We start from the raw sequence: 26,737 nt of genomic DNA, 5'->3' as shown, positions 1-26,737 counted from the left end.
GTTCATATTTTATTTTTGTTGTTGTTGTCTTCATTTATTTGTGTTATTGTGCTCTTTCTGTTGTGATACTTTCTTACCAGTATGATATAGGACATTTAAAGGTTTTGCTAGAAATTTATTGTGAAGTGGTTACCGCTACAAAGTGATTGATGCAATGATCTTCCCTTTACAGATTTAGTTTTTCTCTTTAATTAATTATTTAATAATACTTTAAGAAGTGTTATTTTGCTTGTTTATGTACTAAGTTTTATTAATGGAAAGTATTTTTTTTTTCAGTTCTTAGTATCAGTATTTACTTGGTAACTTTTTCATCATAATATTGATTTTGTGTGTGCATTCTTCACTTAATTTCACTTCATGTGTGTCCTTTGGTTGTGCTTTCATTTTACTGCTGTTTTCTATATTTAGGTCATTTTGTGTGTTTTTTTTAATTTCTTTGTGTTTGTTTTTCATATTGGTGCCACCCTCTTCTATCACCCCTCCCCGGCCTACAGTCTGCGTTGCGCCGTCGTCGAAGTCGTAGCATGTCTGTTTGCGTCCCCCCCTCCTCCTACTCCTTTTCCCATGCTCCTTCGCCCCTGGCCATTCCTCCAAAGCAGCCCTCCACCCCTCCTCCAGACCTGTCCTCCTCATCCTCCTACACCACCACCTCCCCATGCATGCCTCTCGCAGCTGAGAGGGACACATTTGCCGGGCGCCTCTCCAAGGCCCTGGAGACGGTCCTACCCCTTCACTCTGCCTCCTCTCTGCCCAGGGCCAGGCAGCGGAGGGCCAGCCTACCTGCCCTGTTCTCTAACCCTGTAGGTTCACAGTCTTAAGCCCCAGGGGCCACACTGGTGGTGACAACCAGAAAGGAAGGGAGAGAGAGAGAAAGATTATGGATATGGGCCACACTGGTGTCTGAAAGTAGATAAAACTGCTAAAACATGTTGGTTGTTTTATATTTACAGAAGTGGTCCCAGTGCCATTGTATATGGAAACCTGTGACAAAGCCAATGTACTATACAAATACCAGTAATTTGTTCAAACTGCTGGGTTACACACTGAATGAAAGGATTGTTAATAAAACAGCTTGCATTTCTCATGCAGTTTTTCGCCACAGCTTTGTGCAACTAGCCTGAGAAAGAGGTAATCAATTACGTGGAATCAGAAATTTTAATTTATTTGTTACTTCATAGAAAATGCAAGATGAAAAGCACACAAAAAATCTTAAACTAGTTTAGTACCACTGCAGCCTTCCCAGCCTCCTCTACTGAATATAATAGTAAAGGAGTATCTCTCTTTAACATGTTGATAAAATCGTCTACAGTAAAATGAGAGCTGAGCTTACTATGTAGCAAGGAGGTTTAAATTGTGTGGGCTGAGCAATATTGTACTTTGGCAACATTAAGTCAGTGGTAAAATGCTACATCTACAGTATATTCTTAATTTAAGGCATTTTAAGTGGCACCTTTATCTTGAGTAAGTAGATAAGTATGACCTCAGTGATCAAACTCAGTTTACTTTCAGACACTGCTGTGAGTCTGTCATTCTACCCATCTGCCTCTCTTTCACTCTTTTTTTTTTTTTTGCCCGCTGTTAGACCACCATGTGTTCATATTGAATACAGAGTGACTGGCTTTAACTTTATTTCCGCTCTATGATAAAAATGTCTAATATCATGTTCATCTGCCAACAGGAAAACTGTTCATTTGACAGCTCAAAATATTAAAGGGGTCATTTAAGTACAAATTGTTGGCATCAGAAAGTTGCTGTATCCAAAACATAAATGTGAGTTAATTGAGAATGAATGACATGGCTTTATTGGATAGTACACCAATTTCTGTAAACAACATTTTTGCTTTAGAGTTACAGAAGCTCAATTAAGGAATTGTGTGGGCATAGGGCCCATATTAGATAGCTGACAGTAGAGAGATGACAGGAAGTGAGTGGAGCAAGAGATGGCAAATGAAATGCAACTAAAGTTGTGGCTCATGATCAACCATTTACTCCTAGGCCACCAGGGTGCCCTCTTTTCAGTGTTTTTACTTTACAAGTGAAGACAACATGTTAAACATCAAGCCTGTCTAGATAATTTTAATTCCTGAACAAAAACTATGACACAGGCTGCATCCAAACTCCTTAGGATATTGTCATGAGATTTACAGATTATCTATAATTGATCATGTACATTTTCATCTATCTGTAGTTTGAAGATCAATGCTTTGCAAATAGAAGCTCTGTGATAAAAGACAGTTTTTCTGAGTGCAGATGCCTCAGGATATTATGGTGCTTAGAAGACCAGCATTTGGCCTTTCTTCTCTTTGTATTAAATGATATACTACCCCACTGCATATCCACCTGTGAGCTCTTACCGTGTCTCCCACTTTTACTGTCTTGTCTTTGGGTTCTCTGCTTGTCTTTGTGCTGTACCAGTCTGTAACTTGGACTGTCTGCCTGTTTTACTGCAGCTTTGTGTCTTAACCTTACCTGTTCACTCCATCTCATCACTCCCTTTTACAAATGTTAGGTATATTCTGTCCTATCTTAACCACGTCATTTTGTTACTAGTGTGGAGAGAGTATATATGTCTCTTTTCTCTTGGTATTGCTTTGAAATAATGATCTTTAATACACTATTTCTCCCATTCCATGTGGGCCTTTGCTGTGGTTCTCTCGCTCATTCTCTGTGTCTCATTCTTAAATCCATTGTATCTCATTGTCGCAGCAGCATTCAATGCCTCACCCCTACAGTGGAGGAGGAAGCACAAGAGGAGGAGGAGCGGGAGGGAGCATCCCCCTCCAAACTCTCCCAGACCCCCCAACTATTTTCTTCCCCTCCATCCCTGAGCGCCCCATTTCCTTCTCGCCTCCTCCCACTGGGCCTCCAAAGGCCTACAACACCCAGAGACGCAAGAGCACGTCCATTCTCGAGGCACATACCCGACACTTCCAGCCTGCCTACACCCGCTATGGGAGCAGCCTGCATCCCTTTTCTGGGATGGAGGGTGTTGAGACCCCTTCTCTCTTCATGGTAAATCCCAGTTTTGCAGCAGCTGCTCAAAGACTTGGTGTTGGGGAGGCACTGCATCTCCCAGGACAATCTGACCCAAGTTTGTATAGCTTCAAAGAAATGAGAGCAGAGCACGAGGAAGCAGTGAGGAGATTAAGTCTCAATCAAGCTGCCTTATTGGACCATTATGAAGCAATGGCATATGGAGGATACCCAATAACTGCACACCAGCTTGGCCACTTCGGTTTCCATCAGCAGAGGCAAGCTGCAGCTGCTGGTCTAGGTTTTGATCCTGTTCCTGCACCTCAAACAGGGTTCTTGCACTCACACGTCATGCAAAGAATGAGTGCACACAGCCCAATCCCTCCACCCTTGAGTGTGCCCACTGGTGTCTCTTCTTCGTCATCTGATGGATACTATCCTCCACCACAGCATGCTTCCTCTTCCTCTTTCCCTCTTTCTGCACCTCCAGTAATGGCTGAAGCCCCACCATCAACAAGTGCTTTTGAGTTCCATTTAGCTGCAGCCGCTGCAGCTGCTGCTGGAGACCCGAGCCTCCTGGCATCCAGACTATACCGGGCCCGAAGGAGCTCCATGGACCTCCCTCTAGAGGACAACACTGGAACTGGCTCAGTTGGTTCAGGCACGTACAGCCGTCTCCAGCCAGTGACTGAAGAGCTGTACGCATATCTCAGTCCCGAGCTCCCCTTACCTCCAGGAAATCTTCTTCTTCACCACATAGGTGTAGCCACAAAAGACAGAAGCCCAGAACCTAATAGTGACTCTATGGCCTCTTCTGACGCTGGGGAGTTCCTGTCACCTCCTCCCCCACCTCTCATCCCTCCCTTTGACTCCTCAGCTGCTCAGTCCATCCCTCACTCCTCCTCCGCTGCACTCTACGATTTATCTGGAGGGGTGTTCCCCATAGATCCCCAGGGACATCCACCCTCCATGCAAGGCTTTCTGCCTGCCACTCCATCCACTGAGCTTGGGGTAGCATCTTCAACCCAGCTGGAGTCTCTGATCCAGAGTGCCTGGGCTCGGCATGGAGGGGTGATACCAGCCCAACCCGATATGACATACCATGAGTCATTGCTGGCCATGCAGGCTGCTATCCCCTCTCTGGTACTGAGTTTAGACCTTAAAAACACCCCTACACCCCTGGGTCAATTACTCTTATGACCGAAGTTGCTTTTTTTAGCAAAGATCCGCAACCAGCTGTTGATATATCGTAATTGCAATATTATGGCGTTCTATACCTTATCTTTCTTGTTTGACTGCAAATTGTTGTTAATCTTAAAGATATATATATATATATATATAACCATAGACCTAATTTGTCATGATCTTGTCTGTAATTATAAAAAAAAAACATGTTGTTTAGAGTAGATGGTGGTGGTGTTATCCATCAAGTAAAGGGAATCCTTCTATGAAAAGCAGCTGAATCCATTCATATTAGTAATTTGACCCAGAGGCCCTTAAACCAATCCCTGTCGTTTTTTTACCCTGCCAACCCAGGAGCCCCAGCTGATGCTTACCTGTCATCATGTAGTCTTTTGTTGTGATTTTAATCCTCTCCATTCATATCAACACTACAGAGAGAGTCTCTTGGTCTGCCTTCAAAATGTCTTACATTGTTCACTCCCTGACAGTGTTAGCTTATAGAAAAATTATTTGTAGAAAAGTGTTAGCTTTAGTCGGCACTACTTAAGTAAGAATTTATAGAAGAGTGCACGACCCAGAGCATGTTTGTGTACAACCAAGACCAGAAACATTTGATTTTAAATCACACATAAGACTCAGTATTGTGAGAATATTTATTTTAAAAGCAACATTCAGAAGGTAGTCTTTGAGACCAACTCTGGTGTACAAGCTTCATAAGCAGTCTAAGCCCCCTTCCTTTTAGTGTTTATTTTGTGTATCTGATTGATTTATTGTCAGTAAGTAACATTTTGTCTGTATGTTCATATATGAATGTATATGAGAAATGTGTGTTTGTGGGAGTATACTGTATGGTATACTTGCATTTTTGCTCGTACAAATCCTAAGTCCGTTTGGTCCTCAGGCAATATTAATTACCTCGATTGATGAGCATTGGATATCTAAAAACTTTATATTTTAGACATATATGAATCTAAAAATAATAATTGAAGTATGTGAAAGCTACGATACTTTGTTGATTTGTATGGACAAACACACAGAAACATACAACAAAACCAAGGGGGCTCAGACAAACCTTGCAATGTAAACATGCAGATAGACATTTCATTTGTATATTTTAGGTTCTTTCTGTTGTTTTGTGTTGTAATTGCTAAAGATCTTGGCTTTAAGTCAGTTCTTTATTTCAGCATATTGTGTTGTCATTTCCTGCCTTGACTGGAAATCAACGTCCTGCACAAGGTTCAAAAGTCACAGTTCAAATTCATTAAACCCTTAGAACGCTGATATTATCAGTGTCACTTTCTTTGTTTACTTTGAACCACTTCTGGTCACTGACCTTTCTTCTCATTCCTTTACTCTGTCATTACCTCTGTTTTTTTGTTTCTTTCTATACATTTTATTTATTAGATATCTGTGCTGTGAAGTTCTTTATTGTCTTTACGTGACTGCCTATGATGTTAGGAAAAGGTAGGTAGCAGTGTGTCTGATGCAACATACTTGCGTAAGCTCCACCACACTTGGTGAGGGTGGGCTTAGTGACAAGTAGAAAGTTGCAAACAGCCTTCTAAGGGTTCAGTCAATAGAATGGGCCTGTAGTCCTGTGAATTATTCAAAGGATTCAGAAAGGAAAGATAAAGCTCTGTTTGGCTTGATGCTTACTAGGAATGTAATGGAGTCGAACATCGATAATTCCAAAGTTTAACTTGACTGGAAATAGAGTAAAGACCTGCAACATTTCAAACCAATCAGACTCTCTTTAATGGCTCTTTTCAAAAATATTTTTAACCCTACGTATTTATAACACAACAAAGATGGGGTTTCATACAGTGTCACCTAAACTTACAGTATATTTGACTTAGAGGTAGCGTTGCCCACCACAATCATGACTGATATTTTATCATACCTTGGTCCATTATGCAACGGATCCAAAGGTGACACCTGTGTTAGGATGTTTTAGGAAAAACAGCAGGGAGTTGTTTAAAGTGTTTGGTGTCAGTATTCCAGCTTCTACTCTGTGCTTCATAGACTTATTATCACTACCAATCACTTACAGTCTGACCTGCATGTAAAAAAACAAAAATCCCTGCACTTACACCGTGCCTAACCCCAGTGCTGTGCCTGTACTGTTGTACATGCTACACTACAAACTGTATATGCATACAGTCGGTATTGGTGTGCACATATCTGTTGCCGTATAGATGGATGAACATATGTGTTGCATGTGTGCATACACAAGAACAAAATGTAGACTAAAGCTGATCACTAGAGAACAGCAGAAGTACCTTGTGTTTGCACTCATGTACGGCTTCTGGTCTACAAGCTACAGTAAATACATGTTCTGATTATTTCTTGTTTTTCTTTCTCCTTGTTGCCAATCTCTCTTGATTTCCCATCCCTATCCTCCGCCCTTTTATATCCTACAACATCTCTTCCTTTCTGTCCATCTTTCTTTAAATCTGTTCCACAGCAGCAGGTTCAGGCTCCCCCCTCCCAGTCCACTCCGGGACCCCCTCTGGTCCCTGTCACCACCCAGCCAGCTCCTCCTGGGACCCCCCAACAGGTAAGGCATCAAGAAAAACAATTGAAGCAACCTGAAAAGTCACTATACATCCAAAACGTCCCTTCTCTTCTCTCATTTCATCACTTTTCTCCCACTTTTAATACCCATATCCACTTGATGTCCAAACCCCATAAAGATAAAATACAAAAATAACTCCAGCCTATTTTTTGTGCTTATACAGCAATAACTTGTATGTCGGCTTTCTCTTTGAAGTTGTTGCCTGTGCTTCAAGGTAACCCCTCCCACAGAGCTGGCACTTTGCCTGCAGTAATACCACAATTTTTCTGAAGAAGTGTTTGCCCCCAGCACAAAGCACTGCGATGAACTAATTGCAGCCCTAAACTGATTTGATTGAGCGTGAAATCGGATGTTAATCGGAGATCAAATGTTTCTTGTCAGGAAAAAAATGGAAAGTTTCCTTTCGTGAACGAGCAAAACAGCCATTCCCCCATAATTACCGGTACATTCACCATGTTTACATAACAGCTGCATTCCAAACCTTGATAATGCCTTCACATTTTACAAAATATTTCTTTATTGTAATATTTGTTAATAACCTATCAGGCAATTAACAATACATGGGTATATATATATATATGTATGTAACTAAATTCAATGAGGAAAAAATAGATTACCCCAGCTGGCATTTTCCAACTAATGTTGGTTTCTCATAACTGGGATTTGAGTTTATCCAGGTTATTATAAGCATGACATGACTGGGAACTACAATAGCCATAACAGTATCAAACCTAAAAATGATATTGTATGCATGTATAAATGTTTACATGTATATATTTAGTAATTTCTTCTATTCTTTCCTCTCCCACTACTCTCTTTCTTTCTTATACTCTTTCTTTTTCTCTCCAGGTTGTTTCATCCAGTCACAATATTACATCAGTTCAGAGCCCCATACACACACCTCTGCCACAGGCGTTATCACAGGTACGTAAAGTAGCACCACTAATTGAAATATATGTAACACAATACTTCATAAGCACATCTCTAATGCCCACAAGCTGGTGCTGGCCAACTTTCTGTTAGTGTTGTTTTCCCATACACTCCGCTGTAGATGGATTCATACATGGAAACACAGACGCACATGGACATACACACACACACGCAGTCAGTCTTCATAGTCAATGTCATTCTTGGCCTATGTGTTATTATTGCATGTTTTGCTTGCCTTGAAAGGCTTTTTTTAAACGTTTTGTTTGTCAGCTCAGATTGTTTTTTCTATTTTTCTTTCCACTCTGGCTCGCTCTTTGGCATGCTGCCTGCACATATTACCGGGTTTGTTTTTATGTGTGTTCATACATACCTACTTGTCTGTCTGTCTGTCCGCATGTATGTGTGTGCTTGTGAATGTGTTTGTTTAGTTTTTTGACCTCAGTCCATCTCCCAGTATAGAACATCTTTATTTTCTTTACCAGTCTGCTCAGCTAGCTCTGGATCAGGTACCATTATGTATGGCAGTGTTTGTGGATATACTGTACGTAGGTACCCTCGTGGCTGTCAAACAGTGAATCTGTTTGACAGCCCCTCTTGTTTTTGTGCTATTTGAATATAGCTCTGTCTGTTGTTGATGCCTATGATTAGTAGTTCTCCTTTGTTTACCCCAGATGCCCCTACTAACCATCTGATCCAACACATGAGCACATTTTTAGGAAATGAAGATGGGTAATATTTCCTGGTTTAGAATGATGAAGAGGTGACTATTGGTAACAGTGGGTAGTGAAGAATCTAGAAAGGTGTGAAGTGTCAGTATCCAGGCCAGTATCCAGTGTAATATTGTTTTAAAGAAAGAAAAGAAAATTTGTCTTGTTAAGATTCTTGCCACAAGAGGATTTTTAGGTAGGTTGACATGTCACTGATGCTCACAGTACATCTGCACAGTGTGCAAAATATGTTAACGTCTTCAGTTGTAGACATGTAATTATCAGATGAATAATAACATTTGAGTGTACATCAGAATGTTTAAGTTCATTTTGCAGCTGAATTTAATTGTAAAGAACGATTCACAATGACATGATGTACGAAGCATTTAAAGATGGACCACTTCAAGTAACGGCAAGTTAATCAGCTTGACTGGCTTGTTGGTTATGCACTATTATTTTTACCCTAAGATCTTTGTGTTGTACATAAACAGACAAAAGAAATACAATGTAGGTTATTTAAAGGTACCATGTGGAGCTTTTGACTTCTAGTAGCACTTTGGAGCATTTTTTTAAATTTATTTTTTTGTTTTGTGGGTGGATTCTTGTTTGTCTCGTACACACATTCACCCGGGTGACGCAATACACAATCCTGTCAATGTTTTCACACTATGGACAGGTGGCTGTAATGCGCCAAGATACACAGTAATGTGCCAACAGAGGCGGGGAGGAAGAAGACTGCTAGCTAATAAACATGGATTTAAACTATGCAGGTTTCAAACCTTTAAGAAACATTGCCTTTTGCAAATGTTTTATGACATTTGACAGGACACACACAATGCCTGTAAAGTCAATGCAGACTTCCTTGATTCACTTTTAAAGTCTATGTGTAAGAAAACATTATAGGTAGGTTTTTAGTCCTGTGTCTCCATTTTAATATTGAGAGTTAAGAGTAGGGCTGGGCAATATATCGATATTTGAAAGGCTGCATTACAGTAAAGTGATGTCATTTTCTGAACTTACCAGACAGTTCTAGCTCTAGTTCTATTATTTTTACCTTTACCCACTTAGTCATTATATCTACGTTACTGAAGATTATTTATCTTAAATCTCATTTTGTTAGAGCACCAATTGTCAACCCTATAATATCGCCACAATATCGATGTCGAGGTATTAGGACAAGAATATCGCCATATCTGATTTTCTCCATATCGCCCAGCCCTAGTTAAGAGTGTTGCCCTGTCTACATTGTTAGACAAGAATTTGCTTGCTCTTCCACTACCTGTAAAGCCGCACTGTACATTGTCTGTAGAGATCTAAGTTGTTTGTGGTTGCATGATCTTAGAGTCGTGTGTGTTTACACAATCGTCCTGTCACAGAGTTTGTTGTTTGATTTGAGATGTTGTCACTAATAGTCTTGATCAATGTTTAACTAAAACTAAAGAAACTAAAGACCAGCTTTAGCTCACTGTTCCATTACCAAGGTGATTGACGTAAAATCTGTCTGTGCTCATCACATCTTATCACTTGCCGGGTTTATCTCCTTCCTCATCCTCCCTATGACGTTGCTCCCTCCCTTTTCCTCCTACTCTGCCTTATCTACCTTCTTTTTTTTCTCCCTGTTTTTTTCCTTTCTGCCTCCTCCTCTTCCTCCTTCTGGCCCTTCCTCCTCTCCTCAGCCCAGTGTAACTCCGTCTACCGTTTCCTTGGTGACCCTGCCCTCTCCGTCGCTGTCCCTCCCTGTTACCATGCCATCCGCGGCGGTGGCTTCCCCTCCCTCTCCTCTGCCACGCCCTGTTGGGGTGGTGCCTACTATTGTTTCCCCTCCTACTCCTCCTCCTCCTCCTCCTCCTGTGCCCACACCTGTGCCCCAGCAATTGGCCCCGGTGGTTCCAATCATCAGTGTAGTCACCACCCCGCCTGATACTCCCATGGAAGCCCCTCCCCAGGTACTGGTTATTGACAGTCTGACCCACCACAGGGATGTCTTGTCCCCTGTCACTGTGCAAAGTAGAGCCTTGGATTATGAGTTAGGACTTTTAACATTGTTCTTTATGGAAATCCTACTTGTCCAAGATACATATTTGATTGGGAGGATGGACTGCATATTATATAAGATGCAAGAACATTTTTTTATTCTTATGCTGAAACTCTTACTTTTTCCTGTGGGGTTTGCTCATACGAGTGTACCAATTCACCATCTCTCTTCACAGCACAAACTTGTTGTAAATCGCTTGTATTAGCCTGATGAATGCCACCTGTTCATGAGGTGCGCATGTGTGGGAAGGTTTCATTCACAAAAATGTTACCGAAGAGTAAAAAGAATAATTTCACACTACGTAGCTTCAAGCCCTGTGGTCAGAAACAAATGTAGCAGTGGTATTAGAAGACACGAAACAATTAAAAAGTATTGGTACAGCTGTCAACAACATGTCATCAGCGCAGCTCCATACTGCGGCCGGGACAGACACAGAGGTATTGGATGAGAAAATAATATAGGCTACAACAGGTGATGTTACACTGTCGGTACAACAGAGGATGATCCAGGACAATGACCTGCATTAAGAACCAAGAGGCATGTGTTGTAGATTCTTCCTAGCAACTACAGAAATGTTTACTTTTCTGTGCTGAAATATGGCAATAAAAATCATAAAATCTAAATTGGTATGTGCTACTTAAGAACAAATCTGTTAATATGAGTGGTTATTGCATGAGGCTCAATATCCTGCACACCTCATCAGTTTGAATGGAAGCTGTTTTAGAGCTGCATTCTGAACAACTATTGTTATCAGTTGATGTTTAAAATGTTGGGTATTTTACTGTGGTTTTATGAAAGAATTTTGATCCATATATATGTGTTTAGTGGTGCTGTCTAAATTAGCATTTAAAGTACATGGATTGCTAATTAATGATTGCTGAATGGCAATGCTAAAGGATAGTCTCATTTTATGATATCTATGATGATTTGCTGATGATATGCTGGTTTGCAGTTTATTTACATAGAATAACCAGTTTGGTGGGGCTTGGTTTGAGCGTAGCAACACCCACAATCAGTAATTGTTGGAAAGGATTCCTTGGTTGTTGGTGTGATGTCAAAGAACCATCTGTAAAAAATGCAAGACACTGATTTGATGGTTAATTGGTGTACATATTTGATGTCTAATAGAGTCCAAATGCAAGAGTTGAACTCTGTTCTAACTCTTACCATTTGTTTCTAATTTCTAGACCTTAATTATGAGACAGGGTTGCATGTGTTACTGGAAATACTGTATGCACCTAATGAATACAATCCATTTTGTTTTCTCTTTTGTGGCAGTACTTGCTTTGTTTTTTTTGTTCAGTGCTCTAGTTTTAGCTGTTCTGATGTGTTCTGTCTCGTGACTGCTCTATATAGTTTAATAAGAATGAGTCCTTGTTACTCTCAAATCATGATAACACTTATTGCAATCTAGTTAGTTTTCTCTCTTACTGTTGTCACACTTTGCTTCTATTTCATGCTTTCCTGCTGTTTTCTCTCCCTCCAAAATGTCTCTTGTGTTGATGGCGATAATATTGAGTTGTGTGTGTGTGTATGTGCATTTTCATGTGCCTGTGTGTGTTTCCTTCTGCCTCTCAGTGTTCAGAGCTGTCCCAGTCCCAACTTCAGCCACCTCAAGTTCTCTCATCTATAGAGAGGTAATAAATTCATGCATAAACACACACACACACACACACAACACACACACACACACACACACACACACACACACACACACACACACACACTGTCTGAACTGCTAAATATTTTTTATCATATTTAATCTTTGTTATTGTCCTATTTACCGCTTTTTCTTTAATTACATTTGGCCTCTATTTGTCCTCTGTGTCTCAGTGGCCACTCTGAGACTTCAGGTCTGAGTGACGGCAACGAGGGAGGAGGAGGTCGCCATGAAGGGCGCTCCACCAAGCGACATCAGAGACGCTCTGTGCGTAGTCGATCACGCCATGAGAAGATCTCCAAGGCGAAACTCAATGTCCTCAATGTAATAGCACATCCCATAAATTTCAACTCATAATAAAACACTAAATCCTCTTTTGTACTGTATTTATGGGTTCTTACTGAGTTGCAATAAAAGTAATGAGAAACATCTAATTATGATACTCATCTGTTTACATCCTTCTTTCTAATTGTATTTTTCTTTCTATGTGAATTTGTTTATTTTTGGTATTTTGTGTATGTAGATTTCCAACCGAGGAGATAGGGTAGCAGAATGTCAGCTGGAGACCCACAACAGGAAGATGGTGACTTTCAGGTTTGACCTGGATGGAGACAACCCTGAAGAGATAGCCCAGATCATGGTACACACACTGTCACTTTTTACATTTTCTCCACTGGAATATGCTTCACATGCCAGTGTGCGTGCTATCTGCTCTTTGTCACCAAAAACCATGCAAGTACACATAATTACTGTGTCCTTGTGCTTTCATTGAGAGAGTCATCAACAGTTTCCCACAGGAGGAAAAATTATACCTCAGTGACAATGTGCTTGCATAGAAAGTATAAATCAGGCTTTGTTGTTTTCATACAAACACATATACACACATAGACCCATCTTAATCTGACTTTTTATACTCCAGGTCCAGAGCGAGTTCATCCTGGAGAGTGAGAGGGAATCATTCATTGAGCAGGTCAGAGAGGTGATAGAGAACGCAGATGAGAAGGGTCTGGAGAGAGACCCAAACAGCCAGGTAAATGCAACACTAATTTTTTTTTTTTTTTTTTGTGTGTTTTCTTTTATTTAAAATTTTGTTTAGGGGTTTGCTGGTGTTGGTTTTTGATAGACAAAATGTCAAAATAGCTGCTCATATACACTGTACAGTGTAGCACCTTTATTTCTTTTACACCATTTATCTTTCTGTGTTTATGTCATGTTGTGTTGTTGATCTACAGATGGCAGGTGATATGGCGCAGCAGATTCCTGTTATATCTGTCCCCATGCCAGGTAAAAATAACATAAAAAGCCTTAAAATAACAACAGGTACCAGTTTGAGTGCCAGTGGAGCAACAGGGTGGCACAGGCAACTGCAAGAGCTTACTTTAAGCATCTGTGTCAGCAAGCATTCACACTGCAGAAGTGTCCTTGAGCACAGCACTGACTTCCCACCAAATCTCTCTCGTCTCAAGATATCTGAATGAAATTGGGTTCCATAGGTACCCAAAAGTCTCCCCTTACAGACATGCCCACTTTATGCTAATACCATACAGTTTGGGCAGTTTGGGATAAAGCTTGTATTTTGTATCCACAAAGCCTCCTGTTGCTTTTTTGCAGGTGAACTTCAGTGTAGAATGGCAGTTTGCAGATTATTCTCTCAGGGATTAACAAATAACAATGCTATGTATTGACATTCATCTCTTCCCAGATATCCCTCCCAGTGCAACAGCACAAGTGGTGCATTCAGCAGGTCGGAGGTTCATTGTCTGCCCTGTACCTGAAGCCAGGCTGAAGGAACAAATGTTTCCCACCTCTCCTTCTCCTGCCCGGGCACCTCCTGTTGAAACAGGTAAGCACTGTGTGTGCGTGTGTGTGTGCGTATGGCCTTTGAAAGTCAGCAATAAGTTCACTTTTTTTTCCTGATATGAAGCAAATTGCAACATTTTGATGATATGTTATAATAATGATGGCCAAAAAGTTTTTCTTCAATTTAACTTCAAACACGCTGCAATGCTTTTAGAGTAAATGTTCTGTCCAAATGCAATAACACTCTGGCATGTATTTAATTTGATACAAGAGGATCTTCTACTAGAACATTGGAATATAAATAGCTGTATCCTTCTTTTAGTTATTGTGTATATATGAAAATATATCAAAAATACCCTTTACGTACTGTTCACACATTATAGCAATTTTTAAAAATAAAAGATCTAAAGCAGTGGTTAAAAAACTTTTAGTTCATCTTAGTCCTTCCCAATGGCATATTTTGTTACTGGAGGGAGAGGACTGGCACAAATCAAATCAGGACCATTAGGCTGAAAGTAGTCAAACTTAAGTGGTTAACCCTCTTCTCCCTCCACACTCTGAACTTGATAAATTCCTGTCCAAACCTGTCCATCTGTAACACATTAATACAGAAACACTTCTAAATAAACCAACATTGACAGTCACTGACACAACTGTACAAGACAGCCTTCTTTGTAACTCAAATATAGCCTTTAAAAGAGTAATCCACCAATTTAGTATTGCCCTCCTAAAACATTGTTGGAGTGGATCTACCCTTTAACTACAGTACCTCCTTTGAAAGTTACACTCTTGGACATATGACCTGTCCTACAGTATGTAGGAAAATTACCCCCAATTTCAATCTTCAAGTCAGTAAAAACAAACAATGAAAGTACTGTTAGTTCAAAGATCTTAGGGCGTTTTCACACATACCTCGTTTGGTCCGGACTTTCGGACTTTTTAGTTTGATCCGAACCAAAATTAAAGGTGTGAAACCTCCCCCGGACCACGTCCGGATCAAAAGACCAAATTTTGGTCCGACAAAAAGAGGTGGTCTCGGTCCGGACCAAACTGAACCATGGTCCGGTTCGTTGATAGTGTGAAAGCATTTTTTGGATGGTTCGGACTTTCGGACCAAATACAGGAAGCTCTGGCAGGCTCTCCTGTGCGTGTACAAGGGCCCTAAAGCTCGGTTCAGAGAGAGAAAGCTTAAGAGAGAGAGAGAGAGAGAGAGGCAGAGTAGATGCGAGCAGACAGCTGTCGGCTAGCGAGCAGAGAATAATACATCAGCAGTTTATTTGTTAAGTGGTAGTAAATGTACAGTGTAGGTTTCAGTTTGTCTCTGAATAAATGCTCCAGAAAGAAAGTTCCCGTGTCTTGCTTCTATACATCACAACAAAAAAAAAGAGCCGCGGCAGTAGGGGAGAGCAGCGGTCAGTTGAATAGCCTAAACTCTGACCCAGGAGAGGATACGAGGAAGGAGGCCGAGCCCGCAACAAACCAATCCGTTATAAGTATCTGGGGCGCAGCTCACGTATGTGATGACGGCAGGACGTAGTTTTGTCACGTATAGATCTGTAGTGCGCTTGCAAAACTGCAGTGTGAAACCAAAACTTACCGGATCAAATGTATACAATGTAACAAAAACATGAACCTTGGTACGGACCTTGGTTCGGACTTTCATGTGTGAAAACGCCCTTACAGTGAACAGGATGGACTTTGGGGATTAAAACACTTGTTTCTTTTTTTTCAGTTCCCCCAGCTTCAGCTCCAGCTCCATCTCAGACTCCAGGCCAAGGTGTAGCATTGTCCCAGTCTGCTGGAGTAATCAGCTTACAACAAGCCTTCTCTGAGCTCAGACAGAACCAGAATCAGTTTGATGTCGGACCCAGCACCGCCCCAGCATCCATCCACTCCAGCCATCCTCTTCTGCAGCCTGCAGCGGCTTCTATGCCTTCACAGGCTAGCACAGTCACTCCTACTGTGGATCCTACTGTTGGACTTGTCCCTTCTAATTTAAACCAGGCACAGGAGCAGGTCTTGGATGCCTCTCCTCCTCCCGCTTCCTCCTCCTCCCCCTCCTCTATGCCCGCTGCCAATCTCAGCCCTCCTTGTTCCTCCTCCCCGCCTCCTGCTGTGGTGAATCAGTCCATCCTTCAGTCACAGCTACTTTCACAGCCGGGGATACAGCCTGTGTCCCAACCCCCGGGACCGGTGCAGGTCCAGGGGCAAGCACAAATTGCGCCCCAGGCTTTTAGCCAGCCTCAGCCTCAAACTGTCTCTGCGGTCATTGCTACTTCAGTACTCTCCACTTTACCACCTGCTAGCATCTCCAGCATCCCCCCAACAATGCTCACCTCCCCACCTCCCGCCCAGACTCTTCCTCTTGTATCCTCCCCTCCCTCCTCTACTCTTTTAGCCAGTGAAGTCTCCTCTGATCATCCATCAGTCTCTCCCACCTCTTCCTCTACTGCTTCTCTCTCCTCCTCTGTCATCCCAACCACTGCCATCCCAGGCCCCCAGCTTGCTCCCTCTGCTGCTGCCTTCCACTCCACCCCCCCTTCCTCCTCCTCCTCCTTCTCTGTGGGGCTCTTGCCAGTGACCACCAATGTTCCATCAGTCCAACCAACCTTGGTCCACTCCCAGCCACAGACGGCAACCCTGCCTGGGCAGACACACACACACTGTGGGGAATGTGATGCAAGGTGAGAGATGTTTGCTTGATTTACTTATTAGGACTTGGTACCTGAAATGTTTCCATAGCATTTAATATAGAAAACTGTCACACAGACTGTATCTATTTAGACAGTGTTCTTGTAGTTCTTGTACAGTTGCTTGTATCCAACTTACACTTAATTTTCTGTCAAAGTTAGAACAGCTTTTGTTCTGTTTGTGTTTTCGCTGGGCTTTTCTCATTGGTTTAAAGTGGGCAGAGCTCACTTGAAAAAAGGTGATGTCATGACTTTCATGCACTTATCAGGATTTAGGGGCTTTAAGTCATTTATTGAGGTGAATTGCAAAACATTTATTGATCTTATTCTCAGGTGTGAGGCATTCAGTGAGTCCCAAGGCAAACCGGACGACATCCAAGCTCTGGAGAAGAAGCTGCGGTCTCTCTTCATGGATCTCGGTGGAGGGGTGCCATCCACCGGGGGAGACATCTTAGCTGCTGACCCTGCCTCTGGAGCCCCCGTGGCAGGTACCTCTTCCCCACTGGGACCCTGCTCTACCTCCAGTACATTTGTCACCACACCTGGCTCCAGCCAACCAGCGAATCCTCCTCAGCCCCCCACCAGCCTTTCACTGGGGTCACCTGCTCCAATCCAGGGCCCAGGAACACCTATCTCCAACCCTGCACCGATTGGTATGACGATGATTACGTGTATGTGTTTCTGCATATGTTCTAGTGTCAGTTAACCTGTGTTTTAAAAGTACTGCTTACCAACTTTATGATTTCAGTTTCTACGGTCATCCCTGCATCGTCCTTTGGCCAGACTACTCCATCCAAACCCCCTTTATCCAGGGCACCGGTGAGTGATCCAGTTTAGCTGCAATAGTAGTTATTTCATGCTAGTTATATATAGTTAAAGCACTAGTGATTGTATAATTTATTTATTATGTGGATCAGCTAGCAGAGCACTGTTTTTTAAGAGACTGCCCAGGTAATTACAGCACTACGCTTTTAATGGTTAAGAAGCAAAAGATAATTTAATCTTAATAATTTAATTATAGGTGTTCCAAGATGTTTCTACTCCCTTTCCTTACAACTCATCTGGCATGGACATTTCTTTTAACATTCTCCACAATGAACACACTTCTTATAACCTCCTCTACAAATATTTTTTCTTCTTTTCATCACCTCTCTTTCTCTGGGATTAGGCCAGTTCTCCTCCTTCAGAACTCCTGCCATGCTTCCCTGGACCTTGTCTAATACAGGTTTTTGTTTGTTCATTTTTAGATTTCTATTTCCAATGTAATGCAATACCGTATGCATACTGAGAGCCTGTAATGCTTATGATTACAGTTCCATGTCCTATCTGTATAAATAGTGCTTCTGCTGTGCAAAGACATGTAATTCATGGTGTATAGTTTTTACATTGAATATGTAATACCATGTGAAACCTAACCCTAAATGACAAAACACTGAAAAGAGAAACAACTTAGACATTACAACTCATCATAAACCCATCTTACTTCAAAAGAAGATTACATCCTTAACAACTGAAAACACATCAGAGTATATGACAGTAGAACTCAACAATGTAACATCAAATAAATACATTTAAATACAAAGAGATCCCTATACTTTTACTTAAATGAAGAATATTGATATATGATAAAACAAAGTAGGATTGCAGAGAAGCTGGTTAAGAGAGAGGTTGAGAGACATGGAAACTCAATTGGACAGAGAGAGACAGAGATAGCAGGCAGACAGGCTGAAGATCGAGTACCTGAAGGCAGAGAAGACATTGAACTAACTCTCGTTTCCAGACTTTTTTGTTGGTTCTGTGAATGCTGCCATCTATGAATAGTCCCTCCATGTAACCACTGACTAGTAAGACTTGTAGCTCTTTTTAGAAAAATCTGACCTGCCAAGTTACCGACATTCGCTTAAGTAACTCTCATGTCCTGTTTGATTAAGATAATTCTGCTGCAGTTAAAGCTCATGAGGGATTTTATTTTAATTATTTACTTTTTAATTGCAGTTAAATTGCTCAGGAGAATAGAATACCTTGTATTCCTTCTACATCACCTTACCTGTGTGTGCCTGATAATGCCTTTTCAATTTGCAAAAACTATCCTATCTGCTGTATGTCTGCAAAAAATAATATGGTCCAGCCCTAGTAACCATACATGTGTGCTTTTAGCTGATCTGTGCTTGTATTGCTTATTAAATTCAGTGGCCGATCCTCTGTCTGCGTGTGTGTGTGTGTGTGTGTGTGTGTGTGTGTGTGTGTGTGTGTGTGTGTGTGTGTGTGTGTGTTTATTCTGTCTGTGTCTAAAAGTATTTGTATTTGTCGGTTTCCAGTCCCAGCAGCCTCTGGAGGACCTGGATGCTCAGTTGAGGAGAGCACTGAGCCCAGAGACCGTTCCTGTCTGCACCCACACACAAGTAAACTCACACCTGTTTCAATATTATTCTGTTAACTCATAGTGACATTGTATATATGGTTTTAATTCAGTGACACTGCTCAGTATTAACCCACTTTCTTCTCTCTCCATGCTAACCCTAGGCCTCTCACAGTGGCATATCTTCAACGGGACAACCAAGTATGTATATTAATAAATCTATTAACTTAAATATCTGTCGCTATATCTGCATTTTATCTGTCTGTCTAATATGTGTAACATCTGTCTCTCAGTTCCCTTCTCTCTGGAGGAAGCTTCTGGATCCTCTTCTGACCCTCCTCATCCTTCAGGTGGAATTAAACTTGGAAGATTTCAGGTAAGATTTCCCTCACACTACAGCCCACACGTTACCTTTTACCATTTCCTTTTCCATGAGTCTAAGGGTGATGTTATAAATGTAGTTAAAAGTCTATTATAAACTTTTCATTTCAGGTTATGAATGCTTCTTTGTCAAGTTTCTCTATTTCTCTGTGTATTCAATATTGTTAGCAGCTAACTGCATTGTCCCCTTTCCCTTACTCCTCTCTCTAGGTCTCATTGGCTACTGAGGCGCCTCCTGTTCAACACCCAGCCTGCACCGAGTCTTCCTCCACCTCCTCGTCTTCTTCTTCCTCGTCCTCCTCCAGTCTCTCCAGCCCGGAGAATACACTGCACAAGGACTCCTCGTTTCCTCTGAGAGGAGGAGGAGGACAAGGAGGACAAGGAGGAGATGTTGTGGACGGGCTCCCCCAACGGACTCTGGTAGGGTCCCACCACCCCTCCCCCCTCACTTCACCGTGCCCCTCTCCTAAGCCCACCACTACCATTGGACGCTTCCAGGTATTTCCTTTTTTTTTTTTTTTTTATCTTGTTTTGTAATGGGTGAGGGGTGTATTTGCCACAACCAGTCATTCCCTCCTTTGTTTGTCCCACCTTCCATTCGTTCATTGTTATATCCAATATTTGTTCTTTTATTTCAGGTTACCATCAACCCAGAGGCCCGTGTTGGTAGATTCTCAGTCAGTCGTACCCTGGAGCACAGCCTCGAATCCAGGCAGACCCCTCTGCCTGCTGCCCATGCTGCTAACGGACCCAGTAATCATGGGCAGCTTTTGAGTCCAGACTCTACTCATAAAGCCTCTCTGCCCAATCTAAACACCAACTCCTTCAATAACTCCTACATCAGCAGTGACAACGACTCTGAATTTGAGGATGAAGACTTCAAACAGGAAGTCAGCCACCTTAGAGAAAAGTAAGTGATCTATTCCTTTCTTCCCAAACATCTGAGAGGAAATATACATGGATCTTTCACCTCTCTGTTTCCTTTCTTTATTAGGTTAAACTGCTTTCACTTGATTTTGCTCTCTTCTGTCTTCTATGTCTATGCCACAAAAATAGCAGGCTGTGCTCTGCTTCTCTTTTCTCCTCTTCCTCTTTCCTCACTCTCAAGAATGAGGTTAACCACCCACTTTCCTTCATTACTTCTTTATCTTACTCCTTTTGCTTTTCTTGAAAAGGGATGTTAAGCGCTTCCAGAACGCTTGGCCATCCTCCTCTCTCCATGCTGTCCTCACCCTCATTATCTCTTTCTTTCTTTTCCCTGTCAAGATTTTATTCCTCATATTTCACATTCCTTCTCCAGGCACATGCGTGAGATTCAGGCCCTGCACTTCCGCCAGAAGGAGGAAATAGATTGTCTCTTTACCAGGCTGGGAAAGGTAACTCACCTTGGCTATATCAGTGCAGACACTACAGTATATACAACATCACATACTATATACCATACTATAGTATGTAGCAAGCAAATTTTCTTCCTCTGGTCTCGGTTTAGGTTCCTCCAGCTGCAGTGCTCCCTCCAGTTATAGGCTTGACTAGCAGGAGGAGACGACCTACTAAAAGCAAATCCTCCAAATCGTCCAGAACCAGCTCCACGCACAGCAGCAAGAGTCCGTTACAGCCAGGTAGGCTCTTGTTTAAATATTTATATTAAAGAGTTGGTTCACCCAAAGTTAAAAGAAAATATTTCTTACTTCTCATGGTGACTAGCCATGCAGTAGTTGGTTTTATTTGTCCAGGATTTGAGATATCTATCTCTAAGATTTCTGCCTTTCTTGCTCACAGCAGTAAATATTGACATTTAAAGAAATACAACAGCAACATCTCATTCAGAAACAATGTCTCAGTCACTCAAGATAACCCACCTTTGCTGTGTACAGCCAGGCAAATATTATTAAATAAATTAAATGTATTATCTTTGCATTGGCATTGCATGTATGTTAGCGTGTTGAAGTTAGCATTTAGCTCAAGCACTGCTGTACCTGTAGAAAGATAGCCTCACAGAGCTCCTAGCATGGCTGTAGACTCTTTGTCTTTTTTTAAATTAAATGTTTTAATGTTGTGACAACACAAATGAAATTCCATTCACCTCACCAAAACCTGGAGAAATTGAACCAAAAATGTCAGCATAGCTACTGTAAATACCACCAGAGGAAGGTGAGAAAATTTTTTAATGAGTATTTTTTTTGTAAATCAAAAAACTGATCAACTCTGTACCTCTGAACAGCAATGTAACTCACCACCAAAACATTCATCTTAATCTTGAATCCTACACTACAGCCAGAATGGTCAAAAACGTTTACCCTAATGTTACACTGTCTCTGTGTTTATGCATCCATGTGCACATATATGTGTGTGTGTGTGTGTGTGTGTGTGTGTGTGTGTGTGTGTGTGTGTGTGTGTGTGTGTGTGTGTTTTGTGTGTGTGTGTGTGTGTGTGTGTGTGTGTGTGTGTGTGTGTGTGTGTGTGTGTGTGTGTGTGTGTGTGTGTGTGTTGATCTGCTTGGTTACACGTGCATGTGGGTGTATGCTGGTGCAGGCTCAGAGCTTGAACATTTCTGACTGCTTTCCCCGTCTGTCTCTCTCTGTGTGGTTGTGTGTGTGTGGGGGTGTCTTTAAATGTCTGTGGTGACTGGTGTCTTATCTGTCTATTATCTTTATCGTGTGTGTGTGTGTCTCTTTGGTCTCTGCGGTGTGTCGTCCCTGCCCTGTCCTCTCCTGCCTATGCCTTGTGCTATCTCCAGGCAGCACTTTATCCGCCCAGAGCGTCCCCACCATGTACCCCGGCCAGCTGGCTCTGTTAGCCCCCGGAGGATTAGCTGATTCGGGCAGCAGTACTCTGCTCCAGCCTCTCAAACCCTCCTCCTCCAGCAACAACCTATGCTCGGCCTACACCAGCGAGGCGGCGCTCTCTGTGCCCAGCCTGTGTGCTCCCACCCCAGGTAGGCATGCAGTTGTGAATTCCAGTCTGCAGAAGGCCTCATGAGCTTCCCCACAACATAAGAAATACTTTGCATGCATGCAGTTGGTTTGTCTTCTCTCCCTCACAACAAGACTCTTCCACATCTTTTCCTATCTTTCTCTATCTCTTTCTGTGTAAAGCAGTGTGATGGATAACTGAATGTTACATTATTCCTTTGTATTCCTTCACCCGTGTCTCTCTCCTTCCCTCTCATCTCTACCTTTTCTGTCTTACTTTTGTCCTGTCTCTCTCTATTTCCCCTTTTTTCGTCTCTTTGTTGCTCTCCTCATTTTCTCTTCCTTTATCTTCTTCACCTCTCCCTCTCTCTACCTGTCTATTTTCTATACTCTCCTTTTCTGGTTCTTCATCTCTTCTCTCCTCCTCATCCTTTCCTCCTCCCTCTCTTCAGGCTGTGTAAAGTTCAGCTGGGGTTCGGAGCGTTTGGCCTTCAAGCCTGGCGGCAGGAGGACGCGCTTTCTGAGTACGCCCTGCTTGGCTCTTTGTGTGTAACGCTTTATTTCTTTGCTCTTCTCTTTTAACCCGTCGTCTGTACTTTTGTTGTTATTGTTTCACTCCTATATCTGTCAAGTCACGGTCGTCCTGTCTTTCTGTGGTTTTCCTTCTTTAAATGGAAGACCCTCTGCTTATGATATCACCATTGTCTTGTAACCGAAAAAGTCAGGTTTTCAGCCATTGGTAGAAAACATTAATTCATCCAGAGGAGCATGCAAGCTTATACTTTTACACACTTACACACCTAAGAGTTTTCTTAATGCTGCAGTTGTGATCTAAGTACTTTGCTCAAAATTACTAGCCAAACTTGTCTGGCTTAAATCAGAGCTTTTAACTAGGTTTTCTTCCTTCTGCAAATAAAAATAGCAGTCAGTTGCTTATTACTGTTAATTTAACCTTCATGACTTAAAGGGAAAACCCAGCGCCTTTACAGGGAATGTCCAATCAGTACTTATTGTATATGTAGTCCACTGAAGAAATACATTTCCCAGTGTGTGTGCTATCTTGACTGAGAAAGCGAGTTTGCAATACAAGAGAAGAACACAAGGAAGTTTGTCCATCCTTCAATCAACGGAAGTAGAGCAGATTTTGAAAATCTTTTGAACTACCTTCCAACAACATATTGTGTATGTTGGAAAATAACATGTTTAGGTACAGAAGATAAAGGGAAAATTGGATATAAGAGCTAGCTGCAGGACACAGAAAGGTAGCACAACCACAAACCTAGTCGTATTTACATCCCAGAGCTTCCCATAGTCATCTTCAATTATTTACTTTTTTAAACACTCTCTCTGTCTTTCTCTCAGTATTCTTTCTCTTTCTTTCTTTCTTTCTTTCTTTCTTTCTTTCTTTGCTTTGACATATAACAAGTAACTGCACATTCAATGCCAACCTTGTGCCCTTTCAGCTGCAGGGAATAACCGCATTGTCAAAAATAAAATAATGGCGTCGTAATTAATAGAAAGGACACAGCAAAGTGTTTACTGTCTAAAGTAACGCTTTTAAAAGCTGTCAACAAATTTCACTGCCATTTTCGTCATAACCTGTTAGCTTTCTAGAGGCCTTGTGGAGTGTACCAGCCAAAACACAAAACAGTAACTGTGTTCTATGACATAAAACGTCTTTATACCAACCAGTGTCATTAGTTACAGGGGAACTGAGTTTCACTATACTGTGTTTTAAAGTTTATAATCCTTACGATTTTAGTCCTGGTTGATTTGGCGACACCAAGTGTTACTGGTGGTAACAGAAAGTGTGGTTTAAGTACAGTACCAGAATGCTCTTTGAGCTACTACTTTGTCAGAAAGACAACAGAAGACTAACTGGTGTATCTGTTTACAGTGCACTTAAGTTAAAAATTCAATTTTTTTGAAAGCAGTCTGTCAAAAATGAGTGCAATATAACCATAAATGATTGCGTGAATGCAAGTTAGGTCCCTGGGAAAGTGAAACAGCAGCTGCACATGGATTTTGCTAGAAGCTTCATTGTGCAGTACCTGTCAAATAAGCTTCAAGCCCATGATAACTAGCATTACAGGCATACATACATGGTATCTCTAGTCCTACTAAGTTAGAAATAGATGATACAGTTTTGTTTGTGTGTCAGTCTGAATTTCAAATCCTGACTGCTTTCATTTCTAACCTTTGCCTCTGTGAAAACAAGCAGACTAACAGGGAAAGACAAGTGAAGACCTGATGACTTGAGCTTTCTGCCATACAGTTTTGTTTTTAATAGGATATGTATTATTTCTTTTGATTAAACTTAATTAATTGCAATGACTGATCTTTCGTTTTAAGCACAGTTCTGTTTAAATACTGTGCATCAGTCTTTTCTTTATTTGTAAAGTATTTTTCGTGATTAAGAAAATGTTTTTTCTCAAATCATAATATATAGCATTGGTTAAATGTTTTGCGCTTGATGAAGAGATGTTTATGAATGCTTCTGAACCCTCTGCAGCTCAAACCCTTTCTCTCCCTTCCTTACTCAATTCCCTCACTCCCTTTTCTCACCCCTCTCCCCCTGAACCTGTTCCCCTATCACTGCACAGCCAGGAGGGAAGAGAGACAGACCTGGGTCTTATTGATCATAACTTGTTCTTGTTCGCAAACAGGTAGCATAGGAGAAAAGTGATGGAACATTGGCATTACATTCATTTATTCTTCATTCATGTAAATTACCTTGAAAACAAGACTGAATTGCCATTTTGTTTCACAATTTCAAATGCTGACCAAATCAGAGATGTGTGCAGCGATTCAGAGGTCTGGAAACTATACTTTGATATATGTATTTGAATCCTAATTTGGACCCAGTTCTGGTCGGTCTGGTGAGCTGCAGAGAGGACTCAGAATTATATCAGAACCAGGGGTTGGTTATCCAAAAGCGTCTTCAAGCCACAGCAACACAGGCAAGACTTTGAGGCAGTGTGCAAAGACTCAGTTTGGTTTGCTGTTAAACACAAGGATTGTCTTCAAGAGCTTTGGTTGCAAAGTATTTATATTCCAGTATTAACTGCTCTGTTGCTACTGCAGTAAATGTGCTTAAAGTTGGTGTATGCACTTCCTCAGAAGATGGCCTACATGTCTTGGCTTTTCTAAAGACAAACATCTTTACTCAGATTTGTATAAAGATGGCATCCTTGTGACTTGACATCTGTGGTCAGCCTTTCTCACAGTGCAGAGTACAGAACACACAGACCTCATGTCTTTCATTTATACATTTACAATACGTAAATACATAAAATACCTAACACTACATCACCGTGCACTGTGTGACAGGTACTGATTTCAGTGTAAACATGTTATTGGGCAACTCAACCCCAAAGTGTTATTTATTGACTGCTTCAAGTTCAAATAATCATACTCGGATGCGTTGTTTGGTTGTCGGGTGTTGTGGGTGTGGGTTTAACTCTGACTCTCTCCCAATCCTCCAATCGTTGTCTTCCGGCTGCACAGGGAAGATGGTGAAAAAAGTCTGCCCCTGCAACCAGCTCTGTAGTAATTATCTCTCTTTTTGGTCTTTCCTCCCTCCATCGATCCCCTCTTGCATCCTTGCACTTGCTCTCCCACGCTTCCTCCTCCTGCTCTCTAATGTCCTTTAGTTTTCAACTTTGATCCTCTGCCAGATTTGAGATCAGTTTGATTCAGTTATTTCAGCTGCTGAAACACTGTATTTTCAATTTTGACATTTTGATGACGAAGGATCAAAGAACACCCAGTTTGAGGACTGAAATGACTGAATTGACCAGCCATCACAGTTTCAAACTGACAGTGCATGCACTTGCGAGCTCTCGCACACGCACCACACACAGACACAAACACACACACAAACACACACACATACACACACACACACACACACACACACACACACACACACACACAAACAGCTGTTCGCCACTCTGCCCCTCCTTTTCCTCTCCTTCCTCGTCATGGCTTGTGGTCTTGACTACATTGCCCAGAACTCCATACTGCTGCAGTCAGTCATGACTCAGCGTCTCCTCATTCTTATTTTCCTCCATTTTATTTAGCATGACATGCCGGTTTCTGTCAGAACAACTGTATGATTAGTTTTTACTGGCTAATCCCTGCAATATTTTGTCTTTTCTCATGTAATATCTGATATGAACAGATCAGTGTAATGTTACTATAGTCTGGATTTAAGGTATAGTAAAGAAATGATAGTAAACATTTGTGAGGAAATGATTATGCAATGTTTATGACAATAACAATAGCAAATCCTATTGATCCTGATGTTCTCTTTCACTGAATGATATGTTAAAACTGTATATTTGTGAAAAAAATACATAAACATATTATCAGGGCTGTGTCTACAATATTGAAGATCCAGATTTTATTAAAGTAGAACATTTAATTCTGAAATAGCAGAGTGTGTAAAAAAGGTATTTTATAATCACCTCTAAGCATATACTGATTTAGTTTCCTCTTGGCTTGGTAGAGAGGCACTAATGTGAAGAAGTG

At 41.5% G+C, this 26,737-nt stretch overlaps 1 protein-coding gene across 1 annotated transcript in view; it reads left to right on the top strand.

The window, feature by feature from the left end:
• Positions 1 to 26,737, top strand: part of LOC120553470 (serine/threonine-protein kinase WNK1-like) — a 101,250-nt gene that overhangs the window by 66,278 nt on the left and 8,235 nt on the right. Inside the window, 25 exon segments of the mRNA XM_039791884.1 lie at positions 495 to 800; positions 2,707 to 4,116; positions 6,620 to 6,712; positions 7,580 to 7,654; positions 10,044 to 10,313; positions 11,981 to 12,039; positions 12,236 to 12,386; positions 12,586 to 12,702; positions 12,982 to 13,092; positions 13,295 to 13,346; positions 13,765 to 13,905; positions 15,595 to 16,546; positions 16,886 to 17,205; positions 17,301 to 17,371; positions 17,721 to 17,777; positions 18,871 to 18,954; positions 19,076 to 19,112; positions 19,205 to 19,287; positions 19,503 to 19,790; positions 19,931 to 20,202; positions 20,593 to 20,668; positions 20,782 to 20,911; positions 22,030 to 22,227; positions 22,657 to 22,728; positions 25,712 to 25,753. Coding sequence (XP_039647818.1) covers positions 495 to 800; positions 2,707 to 4,116; positions 6,620 to 6,712; positions 7,580 to 7,654; positions 10,044 to 10,313; positions 11,981 to 12,039; positions 12,236 to 12,386; positions 12,586 to 12,702; positions 12,982 to 13,092; positions 13,295 to 13,346; positions 13,765 to 13,905; positions 15,595 to 16,546; positions 16,886 to 17,205; positions 17,301 to 17,371; positions 17,721 to 17,777; positions 18,871 to 18,954; positions 19,076 to 19,112; positions 19,205 to 19,287; positions 19,503 to 19,790; positions 19,931 to 20,202; positions 20,593 to 20,668; positions 20,782 to 20,911; positions 22,030 to 22,227; positions 22,657 to 22,728; positions 25,712 to 25,753 — 5,467 coding nt within the window.

The sequence above is a fragment of the Perca fluviatilis genome, chromosome 23, assembly GCF_010015445.1.
Source record: "Perca fluviatilis chromosome 23, GENO_Pfluv_1.0, whole genome shotgun sequence".
NCBI lineage: Eukaryota > Metazoa > Chordata > Actinopteri > Perciformes > Percidae > Perca > Perca fluviatilis.
The sequence above is the reverse complement of the archived record's forward strand: the minus strand, read 5'-3'. Positions and strand labels throughout refer to the sequence as shown.